This window comes from Gorilla gorilla, chromosome 17 (genome assembly GCF_029281585.2).
Source record: "Gorilla gorilla gorilla isolate KB3781 chromosome 17, NHGRI_mGorGor1-v2.1_pri, whole genome shotgun sequence".
Lineage (NCBI taxonomy): Eukaryota > Metazoa > Chordata > Mammalia > Primates > Hominidae > Gorilla > Gorilla gorilla.
Window position 1 is genome coordinate 83,466,838 of NC_073241.2, and position 19,794 is coordinate 83,486,631.

General features: G+C 40.5%; 1 protein-coding gene across 1 annotated transcript in view; it reads right to left on the reverse strand.

The window, feature by feature from the left end:
- Positions 1-8,346: 8,346 nt before the first annotated feature.
- The window catches only part of MBD2 (methyl-CpG binding domain protein 2), a 69,221-nt gene continuing 57,773 nt past the window's right edge, over positions 8,347-19,794 (reverse strand). The window contains exons 4-7 of the mRNA XM_004059440.5: positions 19,599-19,689; positions 18,046-18,223; positions 13,279-13,417; positions 8,347-8,816 (exon numbers count right to left, since the gene is read on the reverse strand). Of these exons, the coding sequence (XP_004059488.2) occupies positions 13,291-13,417; positions 18,046-18,223; positions 19,599-19,689 (396 nt within the window). The 3' untranslated portion in view covers positions 8,347-8,816; positions 13,279-13,290. The remainder of the gene's footprint in view (positions 8,817-13,278; positions 13,418-18,045; positions 18,224-19,598; positions 19,690-19,794) is intronic.

A 19,794-nucleotide genomic window follows, 5' to 3' on the forward strand; every position in this document is an offset into this window, starting at 1 on the left:
AATATTTAATTTAATTATCAAGGGAACTTTTCTCAGGGCCATAGTAATAACCAAATTAGTGTTTACTACCAAAATACTTATCACAAAGTATGAAATAAAGAATCTGGCCTTGCCCAAATAAAGAACTAGCCTTTCCCCTCAGTGTCTGGGGGATATTCTAGGTCATATCTGATAAAAGGTGTCTTCTTTTTAGGGTGTGACCTGGTCAGACTGGATTTTAGGGTAGGGCCACATGTGTCAGGGTAGGATCTGACCACTCCAGAAAGATCAACCATGTGAGTTAGGGTGGGGATTTTGTGTTATGCATTCAGTTGACCTGGAGACTGAGTAAAATCGTGTGGGCAGTCAATCAATCATGTCTTAAGCACAGTCCTGGTTAAAAACTCTGAACACCAAAGCTTAGGTGAGTTTTCCTAGTTGGCAATACCCCGTATATATCACACATCAATGCTAGGAGGGTAATGTCTCCTCACTCAATGGGAGGAGGACAATGTGGGCTTTAAGTTTGGAACCCTTGCAGACTGTGTATCTCTCTGGCTAATGTTAACATGTATTCTTTCCCTACAACAAATCATAACCATGAACATAATAATTTTTAGCAAGTCCTGTGAGTCCTTCTAGCAAATTATCAAACTTGAGGGTGGTTGTGCAAGTTTAGGAGATTGCAGTGGTGTCAGAAGTGAGGGTGGTCTTGTGGAAGACTGTGTCCTCCAACTTTGATACTTAACTCATTTGGGAATGAGTTGATGAACTCATGCCTAAATCCATTCTTTTAAGAAGTCATATTCATGTCTTAGAGGAACTTATAACTTAGGTAATATGAGAAGCATTTGAGGAACAGGCAATATGTACTCATATACAAGGTGTCAGGCAGAGTCACGCTACTGAGAAGGGACAGATTGGAGGGAGGAATGCATTTGACAAGGCTTTAGGAAAGAAATGTGATGCTTTTTTTTTTTTTTGGCTTAAGTAAATGATGGGATCTGGAAAAAAAAAAAGAAAAGAAAATATAGGGTCCGGACTGATTGTGAGAAAAAAAGAAGCTAATTCTACAGAGAAACCAGTAAAAATGAAAGCACAAAGGTAAGGGAAAGCACAAAAGAATAGCAGGCAGTTTGAGACAGAAGATTGAAGCAGGTGTTGTGGTTGACCCCCTAGCAGCCCCAACACTCCCATATGATGATTAATCTAAGCCATCTGGGGTAATTCCAACCCCCTTTCTCAGCAACTAGTTTAGGAATGGGCGTGTTAATCAATTCTAGCCAATGAGGTACAAGGGAAAGTGTTTGGGGCCTTCTAAAAAGCAGGCATATGGCTGGGTGTGGTGGCTAATACCTGTAATCCCAGCACTTTGGGAAGCTGAGACAGAATTGCTTGAGATCAGGAGTTCAAGACCAACCTGGTCGACATAGCGAGATCCTATCTCTATCATATATTTAAAAGAGTAAATAAATAAATAAATAATAAAAAGCAGGCACAGGAAGACATCTATCTTCTCCTTCTTGCCATTGTCATGTCTGGACACCTGGAACCATCTTGCTACTGAGCTGAGGCTGAAGTCAATTCACGAAGGAGAGGCCATGATTAGAAGACTACACAGAAGCAAAGCTTGAGCCCTGTGGTTTGCATTAAGAATCTAAAGTAGCCTAGAATTGTCTTTTAGATACATTTAATGTACATTTCCTTATTGTTTAAGCCATCTGAGACTGATAATCTGTTACTTGTAGCTAATAGTATGTGGCAGGCAGAAGGCCCTTTTCCAAAAAATTACCCATGCTCTAATGTCTAGAAATTGTAATCATGTTAGGTTACATGGCTAAGTGATTCTGCAGATACAGTTAAGTTTGCAGAATGGAAAGATTATCTTGGATTATCTGGGTGAGCTTAATCTAATTAAATGAGTTTTTGAAGGAAGAGAACTTTCTCTGGCTGGAGTGAAAGACGTGAGGCAGAAGGGGAAGTTGGAGCAATAAGACAAATTGACCTGATTTCTGGCTTTAAAGATGAAGGCAGCTGGCTGGGCATGGTGGCTCATGCCTGTAATCCCAGCACTTTGGGAGGCCGAGGTGGGCGGGTCACCTGAGGTCAGTAGTTCAAGACCAGCCTGGCCAACATAGTGAAACCCCATCTCTACTAAAAATATAAAAATTAGCCAGGCATGGTGGTACGCATGCCTGTAATCCCAGCTACCCAGGAGGCTGAGGCAGGAGAATCACTGGAACCCGGGAGGCAGAGGCTGCAGTGAGCCAAGATCAAGCCACTGCACTCCAGCCTCCAACCTGGATGACAGAGCGAGGCTTTCAAAAAAAACAAACAAACAAACAAACAAATAAACAAAAACGATGAAAGGAGCCATTAGCCAAAGAATGTGGGCAGCCTCTAGACATTGAGGACAAACCCCGACTAACAGTCAGCAAAAACCAGGGACCTCAGTCCCACCCTATCACAAAGAAATTTCCCTGAGTAATTTGAATTATCTCCATTTTTTAATTCACACCCATATTTCCTCTTGCCTTTCTACTGATCTTTAATAAAATGGCAATAGAGCCTATGGAATGTCATTTTAGAAAAAGAAGAAGAGGAAGAACAACAACAACAAAGATTGTGACCATTCCTTGAATGAATACAAAGTTCCAGTAAAGTTGAGTGTGTTTCTGACTCACTGAGTAATAATGCATTCACCCTTCCCCCAGCCCTCCACCCCCAGTGTTAAATGTTTTCAGAGTTAGGTGACTAATTCATCCTCTTCTCACAGCAGCTTCTGTAAAACCAAAATCTTGTTTGTTCCAAAAAGCCACATGAGTTTCTTAAAATGAAAGTCATAGTTGGAAGGTTATAGTTTTCTCATTTGTAAAATTATACTAAGTGACTCGGCTCTTGTAGGAGACAGAGGAGAGGAAGAGAAAGGTTTAAAAGAAGGCATTCATTCCCAGTAGCACATTCTACCATGTTGCTATTTGTATCAGTCCCCTCAAGTTTCCAAATGTTTCTGTTTTCTCACAACTAGCTACTGTTGGGTGTAAGGCCTTCGTATGAATCATGCTGTGTTCAACAAGCATATTCTTGCTTGCTATCAACCTCTCCCAACACACACACAATTAACTCCCTGCTTTGGTTCTCTCTCAGTCCAGGGAATATTTATCCAGTCAGCAAAAATCAAGGTAACTCCCCAAGAAGCATATTCCAATACCTAACAATTTACCAGCGTTTTTTGTTTGTTTGTTTTTGGGGGAAGCGGTTGCTCCCATTTATGAAATACATTACCATACGGAGGCCACTGTATTAGGTATTTTGTTAGCATTAATTCATTAAATCAAAATGGAAAGTCATTTGGAAGCTACCAACAAATGCAACAACAACAACAACAAATCAAGCTGTAGATGATCTGAATTTGTATGTGACAGCCATTCTGCCTCAAGAGTGGAGTGAAATCACTAGACCAGCCCTCAGTGGTTCATTCTTGGATATACATTCCCCACTGAGAATTCTACAGAAGCTACTGATACTACCCCAGGAGAAAGGCACATCGTCATAAAATTGTGTATGTAATGGCAAAAGTCTGGCAGGCTCCTTGACTCCAGGGGAATATGGACCCCCGATGAGGAGTCCTGCACTGGAGCAGTGGTCTCAAAACTCCTTTGCTAATAAATCCTTTCTGAGACAAAAACGTATTCTCAAATTTATGGATATTTACTTACAAATAATATACATGTACTGTTCTACTAATATGTATATTAAAAAACACTCAAAAATTAGAATCACAATAACATTAGATAAAAACAAATATTAAAAGGTCCCACTCCCAGTGAATGGTTTTACACATGCCCTACATCAGGGGCCCCAAGCCCTGGGCAGCAGCAGGCTCGTACTGATCTTCAGCCTGTTAGGAACAGGGCCACACAGCAGGAGGTGAGCAGGTGAGCAGGCATTCCCGCCTGAGCTCCGCCTCCTCTCAGATCAGCTGTGGCATTAGATTCTCATTGGTGCACAAACTCTACTGTGACTCGCACATGCGAGGGATCTAGGTTGCACACTCCTTATGGGAATCTAATGCCTGATGATCTGAGGTGGAATAGTTTCATCTCAGAACCATCACCCCACCCCACCCTGCTCTTTGGAAAAATTGTCTCCCATGAAACCAGTCCCTGGTGCCAAAAAGGTTGGGGACTCTTGCCCCAGGGCCTATGGTCCAGTTGCATCTTGCTGCCAGACTTCTCAGAGGATCAAGTTCATGAGGCAAAAAGCTGAAAGTACTACAAAGAAAACGCTAACCGTCGGATAAAAATAATTCCTAACATTCTGTGATTAAGAAGCTTTACCTATTCTCACCTCTTTTATAAGATAAATAATCCTAGTAAAGATTTCTCAGCAGGGAGGTTTACTGGAAAAGCTTTGACTAGTCACCCACAAAAGGACCAGATTTCCTAGGAAGAATCGCTCTGCTTTCAGGCCACAGTCATACTGTACTTGTTAAACCAAACTGTGTTGCTTTTTGTCAGCTTAAGACCTGAGTGGAGAATAGCATTGGAAGGTTGTGTGGCGTTCTCGAGACAGAAAACCTTTACATTCAAATTTCCCTCTCTGAATCTTATTGGCTAGGATAAGTCATTTAACTTATCTGGGTCTTAGATTCCTTAACTCATAAATGAGGAAAAGAAGAATATGTACATATTACATGGCTTACATGTAGATTAAAATTCAAAGATAACATTAATGGAGGTGAAAGTGTTCCATAAATTATTAAATGCTATATAAATGTGAGGAAATAAAACACTTTTTGTTTTCCCATCATTAAAGGTCAAATAATTGATAAAAGTAACTATTTTCACATAAAATTTGCATGTGCCCTTATACAGAAAGCCAGCATGCAAATTAAAATTTTAAAGCCTACTCCAGATCCTTGGAGGCATGCATTTGACAGCCTGCTGCTCCAAGTCCAAATCCCACAGCTACTGCTAGCTAATTGGGTTGTAACTGACTGGTGTTCGCTGCCCTACCTGTGAACTTTGGGACCCCACCCCCCAGTCTGATGTCCCCTGTGCCCGAGAAACATGATCCAGAGATGTCCTTCATGGATTAAGTCACTGAAGATGACTTACACAAACAGTTTTAAAGCTTCAAAATTTATTGCTGTACATTTTCTCATAGCATTTACTATGGAAATACTAATAGTGCAAATATTTATTTTGGACTTCATAGCATTTGAGAAATCACAAAGCTTGTTTATATCTTTGCAATTATTTATGAAGATCTATATTATTTTAAAAATCCAAACGAGTAATCTTATATTCAAAGAGATTGTATAACACTCTCTAGATCTCCTCTTTAGACCAAAAAAAAAAAAAACACCCTGGAAGCCACCAAGGGCATTTCTTTCCTTTATAATACATACAGCTTCTAACACTTTTCCAACTGCATGACTCTTGTTCATTCACAGATTCATTCAACAAATATTTAATGACAAGCTATTACGTGCCAGGCACTGGGCTAGGCTCTGGGAACATGAGGATGAAAAAGCACAATCTCTGCTTTTACGGTGCTTACAGTCTAATAGTAGAAACAGACATGCAAAAAAAAAATTACAATACAATACAATAAAGTGCTTCCATGGAGGTATTTACAAAGTGCAGTGGGAACAGGGAAGGCGGGAAAGAACATCTGCCTGAAGAAATCAGGGACAGCTTCACAGAGGAGGTAGCCATTGAGCTGAGACTTCATCAATGATTAGGAATTCACCATGTAGACGGGCAGGCAAAGGGTGTTTCAGGCAAAGGGAACAACAGGTACAAAGACACAGAGGCCCAAGGGGCACTTCAAAGAAGCAAGTAAAGAGGTTTTTCTTGAGCTGAAGGTGCAATGAGGAATAGTGGCAGCATGAGGCCAGACAGACAAGCAGGGATCAGATCAAGAAGAGCCTTTTGACCATTCTTCCATTTATTCAGCAAACAGTTACTGAGTGCTTACTAGGTGCCAGTCACTCAGCTAAGTGCTGGGGCTGTAACGGGAAATCAGACAAACACATCCTGGCTCTCATGGAGCTTACATTCTAGTAGAGAAATAGACAAAAAGCCAACAAATAAATAAAATACAGACTTAGAAAATGTCTACAAAGGAAATAGGGTGCTGAGGCAGAAAATAGTGTCACAGGGATAGGCGGTAGTTAGGGTTATTAGCAAATGCCTCTTGGAAAGGATGTAAAACTCACACCTGCAGGGATAGCGACAATAGTGTGCTCCAATGTGAGCACCCACTATGTGCCAGGCACTGTGCTACACACTTTAGAAACAGTCTATCTCACTGAATCCTCACAACAACTCTATGAGGTAGGTATTATTATTCCTATTTCACTGAGGAGGGACAGGCTCAAAGAGATTAAATAACCTGACAAGTCACACAAATGGCAAAAATCAGGATTCAGACACAGGTTCTCCTAATTTCAAAGTGTGTGCTCTTAAAAATCACTCTAAACTGCATACAAAGATAAGTGAGGGAAATAATACAGTCACATTTGCCTGTTTTGATGATCTTTCTGATGACTATGTGGAGGGATGGAGAGAGGGAAGGGGAAGAAAGTGGACAGGTGAGCAAAAAAGGAAGCCACTGAAAGTCCAGAGGACAGGAAAGGCAGTTCATATGAAGGCAGTGATCGTGGGGATGGAGGAGAGGTGGGGTGCAGTCAGTAGTTCTAATAGGATTGATGAGAAGTCAGAAGCAACGGAAAGGGCAGCATTGTGCTCACTCCTGGGCTTCTGCCTTGCGTAACTGGAGAAGATGGCTTGCTTTTACCAGAGTGAGGGAATGGAAGAGGGTGGTAGGTTTGTGGGGACCAGGTGATGAAGTTTTGAACATGTTGTCTTGTGGGTATATTGGGAACACCCTGGACTTATGGGATGGTCCCCAAGGGACACCATATAATGGCTTTCATACCTTGTTCTCCACCTAAGCAAAGTATATAAGCAAAAAAAAAAAAAAAAAAATCAGTTTTATATGTGTATACATTGTGTTTTTGCTTTTACAAGCTGTTTAGAAAAGCACATATATCTTGGCTGGATTGGTTTGTAAAAAGAATATATGATCACCAAGGTGAAGTTACCCCAACCCTGATCACAAATGAAGAATCGTGGACTCGGGGGAGGAAGAGAAAAGCCCTTGGACATCCATTCTCACTAGTCATACTAGCTTTTAAAAAGAAATCCCTATGATCCTCACCCCCACCCCAGTTGGGACAGTCTGATGGGGCGGGCAGGCACCCTCTACCAATTGGCCTCCCAGGGTCTACAAGTTTCCCTGCTCATCCACCAGCAGGACTGCTTCAAGGAAACTAATGGCCCTAGGGTCCAGGGATCAAAGTTGAGCGTAAATCAGGAATTCCAAGAAGTATTTATGTAGTTTGGCATAAAAGTCCAGGAAAAACAGCAGCCCAAACAGCAGCCCAAACCTAGCTAGTCATATTGCTTTGACTATTCCCCTCTTCTTCCCTGCCTTGGAAACTGGAGGTAGTGGTAATAAAATGTACAGGTGACACTCATGTGGAATTGGTCATACCCCTGACTGCATCATTTAGGTTCTAATTTTAAAAGAACTCAAGAGTTAAGAAATAAACACACCTTTTCTATAGAATGATTTTACTTTTGCTCTGTCTCTAAAAATTTGTTTTCATTTGCTTATAACCACTCCCTCCCTTCCTTGGTATCAGATTAAGTATGTTTTGATTTTAGAAATCGTTTAATAATGTAATGCTAGTTTTCGTAATTAAATATCAATAAATTCAAGTGGTATGAAAGTTACACTCGCAAGTTTCAACAGAAAAAGAATGTTAATATTTTGGAGGCCAGGCCAGGTACAGGTAATGGTTTGTAAAGTATTACAAACCCTTTCATTAAGCAACTCTGCCTAGAAGCTGCCTCTCACTGTAGCCAAGAGTCTGACCTGCACCTGATAACTCAGTAAGCTAGTGGACGTTAGAGAGTGCCAAACATTCTTTAAAAAACAATAAACGTGGACGCCTTCTAGTAACACCTGAAGGGTCCTTGTGTATCTGACTCATGCCCAAGGGAAGAAAAAGCCTTATTCTTATAGAACTATCAAAAGTCCAAGTCACAGGCAAGGAAAAAAAAATTACACATGCTAGGTGATATTTAGCAGAAATTCTTAGAAATTCTGGTGAAAGCACAATTCTCACAATGTCCAGAGGCAATAGTTCATACTGCAAATATATGCGCTATCTTCCTCCACCTCCATGTCAAACCTAAGGCCCAGGGATCAGAGTTGAATGTAAATCAGAGGAAGGCTAACGAGGGGTTCTTTATTGTGTGTGCTCTTCAACAGAAAGAATTCCAATCAGTCTGTGAATATAATCATTTATTTGTCTTTACAGTGATGATGGAAGAATGTACAGGTGTCCCCTTTCAATAAAGTATAAAAATATGTTTATATACAGTGAAGTCACAATAATCTTTAACTGGGAAATTTATTTAGAATTCCTGATCTGTTCTTATTAAAACTGTGGGGGAAACAAATGTTTTACGTAAGTGCTACATTTCCAGTAGATTGCACCTGGCATCAAGCTCAGCTTCATCTTAGGGTCCTGCTTGATATTACAAAAGACTAATTTTAAGTCCTAGGACTCAAAATAAACATGATTTTTTGAATAATAGATATATACATCAAAAATACATCTAAAAAGGCATTGGTTAGTGCTATTAAAAAGCTCTATGTGCTCGGGTACATTTTTTTTCTTACAGGCAAAAGCCAGTGGAAATATTTTTGTTCAATTTCTAGGAATTTTCTCTTGGGGAAAGTCGGTCGAAAGTTACCTGTGGGGAAAAAAAAAAAAAAAGAACAAACTTAAGTAATCCAGTGATTTATCAGGTGAGAGGTCAGCAATACTCAAAAAAGAATTAGAGATTGAATTCCACTTAAGAACCATGCTTTTACAGCCTTGATGAACATGTAGTTACAGCACTTCATAAATAAAAAGTGCTCAACATATCCCCTCATTGTTTCGTTTTATTTTGATGATAACCTTTACTATCCTGTTAATTTTCCAAAGAAATCATATGTATTCTTCTATATGTTTATGCAAATATTTTCTAACTACAATTAACTACATCAGCATAAAAAGAGAATTCAAAGGGCATACAAATGAAAAAGCAGAACAGATACAGACCAATCCAAATATATTTTGAGAAAATGTAGAAAAATTTCTACTCAAGATACTTTATTTTACTTCACAATTTCTTTCACATGAGAGCATTTACAGATGACACATATGCATCGAGTCTTCCTATTGTTTAACCTGGGTGAAATGGCACTGTGCAACTGCAAATTGAACTATTTATGTATTTGATATCCTATCTCATGTATAGCTAAATATATTCACACCTTTGTTTTTACAGTCATCTTCTTCTTCTTAAATTTTACTTAAGTAAAATTTAAGTAACACAGTAAATTGCGGCCTGTTATTTAACTAACCAAATAAATAAATGAATAAACATCCACCTTACTAATAAGCAGGATTAGAAAGAGCTGAGGCATGATGAGGCTGGCCGACCTGAAGGGACCTTGGTTATCTCTTATGAGCCCGTGAAGATGGCCACGTCTCACCCTTTGCCCAACTAAGTCCTAGCTATACCACAGGTTATTATGGACAGCTGATTGAGTCATGCGGTCATGCTTTAGTTTATTAAAACTTTTAGGTATATATGGGGTTATTTGAGTAAGGTAAATGTAATTTTCATAATTAAGAAGTACACCTAAATCTTCCGCAATCTATAAGTCTAATGGCTTGATCTAATAATGCCATTCTCAAGTTGGGAAGATTACATAAATAATTTGAATCTCTCCCTAACTAACATACCAAAATAATGGCTACTTTTAAAGAACTGATTAAAATTCTAATCATTCAACATTAGTTTGTTATTACTATTATCCACATTTGTGCAAGGCAATGAGCAGTTGCCAACTTCTGTGTAAGTATAGTGCCAGTGCCTACAACACAGCCTTACTCACATAAACAAGGGTATAGCCTGGATGTCAATCAGCAAAGTAATCTGTAAAGGAAGCAAAAGTCGGCCGGTGGCGCATGCTGTAATCCCAGCACTTTGGGAGGCTGAGACGGGTGGATCACCTGAGGTCAGGAGTTCAAGAGTTCAAGACCAGCCTGCCCAATGTGGCGAAAACCGTCTCTAGAAAAAATACAAAAAATTAGCTGGGCATGGTGTCAGGCACCTGTAATTCCAGCTACTTGGGAGGCTGAGGCAGGAGAATCGCTTGAACCCGGGAGGCAGAGGTTGCAGTGAGCTGAGATTGCACCCCTGTACTCCAGCCTGGATGACAAGAGCGAAACTCCATCTCAAAAATAATAATAAAAAAAAAGGAAACAGAAGTCTAGTAAAACCTCAGTTAGGTGACCCTTGAATTATCTGAAATGATTTCATGAGAAAAGTCTAGAAAAAAACCAAAAAGCCCTGACAGAAGAGAAGGGCTTTCTGAGAGTCTATTCCGAAGCAACAGTGCAGAATCTGGATCAGGTGAGATCCAGATCCCTCTGTGCTCCAGAGACGGTGTGGCTGCAGCCGTGGACAGTAGAAACACACTTCAGACTTCCCTCTGAAAGACTTCCAGCATATTAAGTATACTCATCAAAGCCCATAAATACATCCTTGCCAGCTTGGAAAACAAAATCCAAGTATCAACACAGCATCTTCATGTCTTCAATAAGGGAAGAGAAAAGAGCTAAAACAGCACTGAACTGGATTGAAATGATTTTTTTTTTTTTTTTTTTTTTGAGACAGAGTCTCACCCTGTCACCCAGGCTGTAGTGCAGTGGCGCGATCTCGGCTCACTGCAACCTCTGCCTCCCAGGTTCAAGCGATTCTCCTGCCTCAGCCTCTCAAGTAGTTGGGATTACAGGTGCCCGCCACCATGCCCAGCTAATTTTTGTATTTTTAGTAGAGACAGGGTTTCGTCATGTTGGCCAGGCCGGTCTCAAACTCCTGACCTCAGGACATCCACCCACCTCAGCCTCCCAAAGTGCTGGGATTATAGGCGTGAGCCACCACACCCAGCCTGAAATGATTCTGTATGGTCAGGAAACTGTGACCCAGAAGTGAGTGCTGCCATGGATGGACATGTAAATGTAAGACATTATATGTATTATTGGATTTTGGTCTTGCTGTGGCATGAAAGATAAAGGCACTCACGGAAGGGGATAATTGTGTTAACAATTAAACTCACCCTCCCTGCAATCCCTACCCTTAGCCTGTTCCCCTACCAAACAGAGTTCCCTCCCACCCAGCTCAAGTGATGGCTCAAGTGAAAACCCTGAGGCATCCTCGCCACTCTCTCACCCGCACTTCCAGGCAGTCACCTGGTCACGTGATTCTTTCTCCAGCTATATCTCAGATCTACCCATCTCTTCTTCTCCCAACCCATTGGCATGTCAACATCCTCCTAAAGCCACCATCATCTCTTGCGAGACTACCGCAGCAACATCCCAACTGGTCTCCTTGCTTCCAAGCTTTCCCTACTCCAATCCTTGTATTCATGCAGCAGCCATAGGGCTCTTGTAAAGAAGCAAATCTGATCATGCTACTGACTCTTCAGTGATTCCTGCTAATTTTCATGATCAATCTCAAGTGGTCATCAATCTCCCTGACAACCCACAGGTCCTACGTGACTAGGTTCACCACCCACACATTCCCCCCACCCCTCCCCAGACATACTACATTCCAACCACGTGGATAATTTCTTCATTCCTTAAAGAAACCAAGTTTCTCCTTGCTGTTCCTTCTAATGGGAACACTTTTACCCAAACCTCTCCTGGCTCACTCCTATATATCTTTCAGGCTCAACATAAATGTCACTTTCTCAGAGAGGCTCTGTTGACCCTTGACATCATATTAGCACCCCATCCCTCCCTCTGTTTTGGCTTCAAAGGAAACTAGTAAATAATTGGTTTTGGGGTGCCAAAAAGGAAGACATGGCCTGCTGAAACAAAGCAGGATGGAAGCCGGGAAGCAAGACGTCACAGAAAGCCTTAAGATCTGCATGTGCTCCTCTGAAGACAAGGTATGCCCATGGCACAGAGCCATGAGCCTGGAATGTGAGTTTGAGATAAGATCAAAATGTGCATTTTTGTTGCTGTTTTTTGAGTCAGAGTCTTACTCCATCCCAGGCTGGAGTGTAGTGGCACAATCTCGGCTCACTGCAACCTCTGCCTCTCGGGTTCAAGCAATTCTCATGTCTCAGCCTCCCGAGTAGCTAGAATTACAAAATTCCAGCTATTCTACCACGCCCAGCTAATTTTTATATTTTTAGTAGAGACAAGGTTTCACCATGTTGGCCAAGCTAGTCTCAAACTCCTGACCTCAAGTGATCCGCCTGCCTTGGCATGCCAAAGTGCTGAGATTACAGGCATGAGCCACCAAACCCAGCCTAAAAATGTGTATTTTTTAAGGTAAAGTATTTATTATACTTTTTAGTGTCCTTCTTGTTCTCCCTGCATCAAATCTGTGCTAGGGAGAATCTAAGAAAAAGAAAGAGATTTTGCCTGCTTTGCCACCATAATTTTAAAGAGGAAGCAATATGCCCTGGAGGCTACTGTGATGGAGATGACAGTCACCTTCTTCTTCTGGGTCCGTTCCTCCCTACCTGACAAAGTCCTTTTCTTCTGCTGCTGCTCTTCTCTAGTGACACCTTAGAGGCTTTCCACCTGGTCTTAATAAAGGAGACTAGATCCCTTGCAAGTGACTGTAGGGGTGTGAATGTCCTCCCAGTATGAGAACAAAAGAATGCAATAACTTATATGGTCCTTCAATCCAGAGAGAAGAAACAAACAACAGCACATGCAGAACCCGAGCAGAGGAGAAGCTTTTTCATTCACTGCTGAGGAAGCTAAAGGGAAAATAACAAGAAAATACAGCGACACCTTTTTTTTTTTTTTCTGAGATGGGGTTTCACTCTGTCACCCAGGTTGGAGAACAGTAGCACAATTTTGGCTCACTGAAATTTCTGCCTCCCAGGCTCGAGTGATCCTCCCACCTCAGCCTCCTGAGTAGCTGGAACCACACACACACAACACCACACCCAGTTAATTTTTTGTATTTTGGGTAGAGATGGGGTTTTGCCATGTTGCTCAAGCTGGTCTCGAACTACTGAGCTCAACTGATCGCCGGCCTCAGCCACCCAAGTGCTGGGATTACAGGCAGAAGCCACTATGTCCGGCCAAGAAAACACACCTTAAGTTCCAAGTCACTCTCTCTGGTGTCAGTTTACCTGATCATATTCTTAGGCTTCATCTCCACTGTCCATTTCAATATCCATCTCTTCTGTATCAGCAGCTCGCGACAAGATGTCTGCCATCAGTGCTTCTTCCAATTTCTTGCGTACTTGCTGTACTCGCTCTTCCTGTTTCCTTTTTAAAAACAGAATAAAAAGGCACTGAGAATTTGGCAAGTAATGACAATATGAATCTGCTACAGAAGTTCATCCTTACTTCAAAATAATTAAATTCCTAGGAAGAATAGACTTCCTTTTCAGATTTTTGCAGAGGTTGCTTCTACACACAAATCAAACCTCACCAATGAGCCTTGCCAAAAAGAGGAATGTTCACAGAGGCAGTTATCCCTCATCACACATGAAATTCTAGAAAGAGCAGATTGACGTCAGTGACCTTTTCTTCAACTTTGAAAATGTCAACTGTGTCAAGATTTGGGTTTATTCCTATAAGGACAATTAGAAATAACTTAGAAGCAGGTATAAAAGATGGAGGGAACATAAATAACGAAGGAAAAGTGACTTGTTCATAGAAGCACTGAGAAAGATGGAGGAAGCAGAGGCGTGATAAGCTGGGGTTTGATTGACATTCTGCGGCTAGGTTAGTTAGGAGAGAGCTCTCTCCTGGATTCCCAGGTCTGCAGGCAACAGGTCAGCATGAAGGAGCCAAGACTACATGATCCTGCACACCGAGGACAGACACTGAAAAGCCTCTCTTCAAATGAGAAAGTGAGTTACTTAAGAACATGCCATGAGTTTCTCTGTGTCTCGGTGATTACAAAGGAACCTCAAAAGTGAGGGTTAATAACTCCAAGTCATTAAAAAGGCTCTGAACCATTAGAGCACAGGAAGAAAGGCTATCAGTATACACTTACCTTTAAAAAGCAAAAAAAAAGAAAGTAGATCCCCCAGAGGGTAAGAGATAAATTCCTAATACGTGTCTAGCAAACAAAGCTCGGTAAATAGAAATTGACATCCAGAACCAAGTAGAGAAGCAAAGGTTGAAGAAAGACAAGAGAAGAGAGAAGACTGGTAGGAAAAGATTCCAGTGGGAACAAGAACAGAAGGCAATGGCAGAGGAGGGAGAGCCAGCAGAACAGAAAAGGGGGCAAAGCTCTTGAGACCAGAAGAAAGGAGATAAGGAAAGATGCAGACAGGGAGATGAAGATGCAACAAGGAATATACAAAGGGTTCTACTGAAAAAAAAAAAAAAGTAATTTTCTCTACCAATAACCAAGGAAGACAGATTGCAGCAATTCCCATACCTGGGACAGCAGAGAGGTAGAGGAGCAATGCTATAGAAGATTGCACTAAGGGTCCCTGAGTATTCACTCCATAGGGGCTCAACCAGCTGCCAAGTTATATTCAGTCTACTCAAGATCACACCCCTTTGACCAAATAAGACTATGTCCAAGGTAGTCAAGGTAACATATATGTACTGCTTCCCACAAAAACTTTGGATATCTTTATTAAACTCCAAAACACCACAAAGAGTTAAAAGGTATAGACTTCCACTTATTAAATGAATTTTCAAAAAGAGGGAAGCTGTCACTGGGTCAGTCTTAGCTCTATAGCCTCTGTCATATTAAAAGAAACTGGAATTTGACAGATTTTCATGTCATGGGGCAGGGTCAAGCAGAACACATTTGTTTATTTCTTATACAGTTAGTCTCACCTCTGGGTCAGTGACTCAAAGTTTATGACAAATGACATATTGGTTTCACTGGCAGTCTCTCACTAATAAGAGTACAAGAATCTTCACAGCTGTCCTAGAGTAACCTCATTAGGAAGATGGAGAAAATGGAGCAAATGGCACCATATGCAGTAATTTGGATGGAGAATTTTATCTTAAACTCTAACATTTGCCATTGATTTCCTTCTATCTTGAGCATTACTTTCCACATTTGTGAAAGCTGAAATTTAATCATTTGCCCATTGCTGTAGGCAGAATTGTAAGATGGTCCCCAACAGTCCCTCTTCCCCAAAACCACCCTTACGTGCACTCTTTATATAATTCTCTCCTCTTAAGGGTGAGCAGAACTTGTGAATATGATGGGATATCTCTCCATGATTAGGTTACCAATCAACTGATTTTGAGTCAATCAAGAGAGAGATTATTGTAGTGGGCCTGACCTAATAGGGCCCCTTAGTGGAGCTGGGATCATCCTGACAGAAGCATAAAGGGGCACATGGAGGAGCCACGAGACAAGGAACTACAGGCAGCTTTCAGGAGCTAAGACAGCCACCATCCCATAGCCAAGAAGAGAACAGGGGCCTTAGCCCTAAAACACAAGGCATGAATTCTGCAACCACCATATGAGCTTGAAAGAGAACCCCAAGCTTCAGAAGGGAACACAGTCTGGTGACACTTTTAAGACCCAAACACAGAAGCCAGTCATACCAGGCCCAGACTTCTGACCCCACAGAACTTTAAGCTAATAAATGGGTATTGTTTTAAGCTGCAAAGTTTGTGAGAATTTGTTACAAAGTATTAAAAAACGAAAGTACTCATCAATGCAAACATTATAAAATACGCTAAAAATACTTGAGATATATCTTGTTGGGGTCTTCAGTTGGAGGTTTAATGTAGACACACTATTGGATACCCAATTAGGTAAAGAGTAACAGTTCCATTTGCAGTAATTTATTTTGAACATGTACTAATTCAACAAGGAGTATTTTCTTCCTAATTTCTGTCATGACAATTAAATCAAATGAGCAATTTGTTAGACAAATTTACCCAAAAAGGAAATCATCCAGAATTGGCTTTGAGATAGTTTCCTCAACTATCAAAAGAACTGGTGTTGAAGCCATCAACATTCCTGTGATATAACTCAGAGAACCTCCGTCAACACATATAAGGACCTGGCAGAATCCCTGCTGATTAATTCAGCATTCATTCCAAGATGGAAAAGAACTTGTCTCTGGAGTAATTTTCTTCCTCAAGGGTAAGAACAATCCAATGAGCAAGTTGATTCCTTTCATTGATTTTACATTTTGTTTTCTTAAAAAAATAAAGTTTTTAAGAAACTTCATTCATATTCATATGCAATCAAGGCATATGAATACAACTTTGCACCACTTTTTATCTTTGCAAAATAATTACTTTAAGACCCAAGAAGGGCTTTCCCATTATAAACCTAGCTAGACTTACCCATTTAAAAACACTTTCATGTCAACTTTGTATGGATTTTTTTTAAAAATACAAATATAGGCTGGGCGTGGTGGCTCACACCTGTAACACCTGTATCCCAGCACTTTGGGAGGCTGAGGCAGGCGGATCATGACGTCAGGAGTTCAAGACCAGCCTGGCCAATATGGTGAAACCCTGTCTCTACTAAAAATAAAAAAATTAGCTGGGCATAGTGGCGCTCGCCTGTAGTCCCAGCTACTCGGGCGGCTGAGGCAGGAGAATTGCTTGAACCCGGGAGGCAGAGGTTGCAGTGAGCTGAGATTGTGCCACTCCACTCCAGCCTGGGCAACAGAGCAAAACTCTGTCTCAAAAAACAAACAAACAAAAGAACAAATATAAAACATTTTAAAATTATATGATTTGAAAGTGTCATCTGCTGATTTTGTCTAGGAATAATACTCAAATTAAACTGATTTACATTCAGGGGACAGAAATAGTGAAGTATACACAAGGTCATATTTTTAATATACTATAATATAATACACTATAATATAATATAAATGCAATATAGTGCAGTATCACTATAAAATAATGATATTGAGGTCATAAAACCCACATAAGAATTGCTCTGTGGTCTTACTAACTGGAGTACTTTTGCTTTTCCTATGCAATGGTTTGCTTCTACTTTCTGGGTTCTACCAATCTGAGCTGGATGTTTTCCTTTTACCATTTGCTGCTGAAACCCTAACTTGTGAGTCAGCCTTAGAAAGAGTAAAAGATGTCAGTAGACATAGTTTGTGTCTTGTCTCATTCCTGGCTCTGTTTTATTGCTTTACCTGTGGCTTCTTGTTTCTTACTTGCTTCTCTTCTTGCTCTACCGTGTCACAGGTAAGTTTAAGAGCAGCATCACTATCATCTGATTTAAAGAGAGATTGGTTTCCAGACAAACCAGTGAAGGAGGCAATCAGAAAAGGCATAACTGAGTGAAAGGGGTTCTTTATTTTTATTTTTCTAAGACAGGATCTAGCTCTGTCACCACGGCTGGAGGGCAGGGATGTGACAACAGCTCACTGGAGCCTCGACCTCCCATGCTCAAGCAGTCCTCCCACCTCAATCTCCCAAGTAGCTGGGACTACAGTTACATACTACCATGCCTCACTAATTGTTAAAAATTTTTTGTGGAGATGGGGTCTCACTGTATTGCCCAGGCTGGTCTCAAACTCCTGGGCTCAAGTGATCCTCACACCTCGGCCTCCCAAAGTGCTGGGATTATAGACATGAGCCACTGTGTCTGGCAGAAAGAGGTTCTTTAGAATAGAAAGTCAGAATCCCAAATTGCAAAAGACACTGTAAAAATGATGCTTAGGGAATATAACTGATCTGGTGCCTGTCCTTTGGACAGGACCATGACGATACCCCTGGCATGCAGCATTTATACCCCTTTCAAGCATGTATTTGTTATAATGGTCTTTTTTCACCTTCTATCAGTTTCTGAAAAACTCTGTTAAAAAAGAAAAGTATAACTTTCTAGGTGATATATCACTTACTAGATATGCCACTGAACCTAATGAACAGTATAAAATTTACCCAAATGTAAAAACCCAAGTTTATGAAGTCATGTTAAACTGCATTACCTGATATCTTCATCTGTGACAATAAAAGCTTTGCAGAGGGGTTGAGATGTGTTAAGCCAAACAGCGGGGTTCTTTTCCACAGCAGCGGAGACTTGCCCTGTGATTGGCGCAGAGCTTGTGTGCAAAGCACTGGCGACAGCAGATAAAAGGGTCTCATCATTGCTACCTGGACCAACTCCTGCAATGAGAAACAAGTACTAGTTAAAGGAAATGTCTCAATGTGCTGAGCAAACTTTATGTGACATAAAACAACTGATATTTTTGTATTCATTTGGGATCATATATGTAAAACTGACATAAGACAAAGCAGCAAAAGATAATATATCTACTTAATAGATATGACACACTAAAGAATTCATACTAAAGAAATAGTAACAAAATAGCTGAGCATTTTTTCTTACTTTAAAAAACAAATCCTCATGCTTGCTGTAAGCTTATAGCTGAGCATTTTAATAATACTTTACCAGAACTTTAAAATGCATTTTCCAAGGTACTAAACTTTTAAAAAGTTGGCTATATTTCCTCAAGCAATGTTAATTATTTTAATGAGGTAAGACTTTGTGAAGCGACTATAGCCAAGTATCCCTTTTAATGTATTCCTTGAGTACTGGTATAGTTTCTCCTTGTAGCTTTTAACATTAATTTCCAGCAATATCTCAACAATTATCTTCTTTGTCTCAGGATTCAAAGAAAAAGCCAATGCAAGCAAGCTGTATCTGTGGCTTTAACAGCTTTTTTCATAAACCTAACAAAATATCAAAAATCAGAGAATTAATAACTGCACACTTTGATTACTTGTAAGATACTGGTACCATGGTCACATTTAAATGCAATGCTTAAAGTCCTAAACCTGTTTAACTAGTTAAGGCCAACATTTCCAAGAACATAAAGGGATAAGGCAATAATCTAACCATGAATTATGAGGATTTTTGAGCAATCCACAATATATCAAGCTTTAGAAGCCAAAGTTTTAATACTTGAAAAATAACTCTTCTCTAGAACTTGGAGTTCTCATACAGCATGAAATGTAGACTAGTGACTGAGTTTTCCATCCCAGATCCCACTGGCTGCTGTTGCTGGACCAAAGTGCATCTGTTCCCACTGCTACTTGGAGCACCAGTTTGTGGAGGGAGGGGCAGGAGGAGAGCTGTTGGTTGTTCTTTTGGGAAGAGGATGAGAGAAAGAGCAGGTGGTAGGGCCAGATGCTGCTATAAGCAGGAAGCTTTGAGAAATTCTGTTACTCATTCGCATCCAGTGCTAAGAGCAGCACATGGGTTAGCTTCTATGATGAACCTAACCTAAAGCCAAAATTTTTACAAAGAAAAAAATCTAAGATAATATACTACACTGCAGCATCCCTGCAACATACAAGTTTCTCATGTACCTTCTTCCTGGCTTTACTAAAACACAAGAGGTACGTCATCCAGCAAGGCATATGACCTCCCAAAGCAAAGGCCTCCTGTCAGTCATTGCTGAATCCACAGCATCTAACAGAGTGCCTGGCATGCAGTAGGTACTTAATAAATGTCTGCTCAACTGAACTTAGATAATACCTTGAAGACCTTTGGGTAGTTCCATGGTTTTTATAATTTGTTCTGTTACATCTGATGCACTAAGTCCTTGTAGCCTCTTCTCCCAGAAAAGCTGTAAGGCAAAATATCACTGTTAATAGATACATTCTTGAAACAAGAAAGTAGCGCATCGATGCTGTTGAATAATGAAATTTAAATCATTTCAATAGTTTCCTAT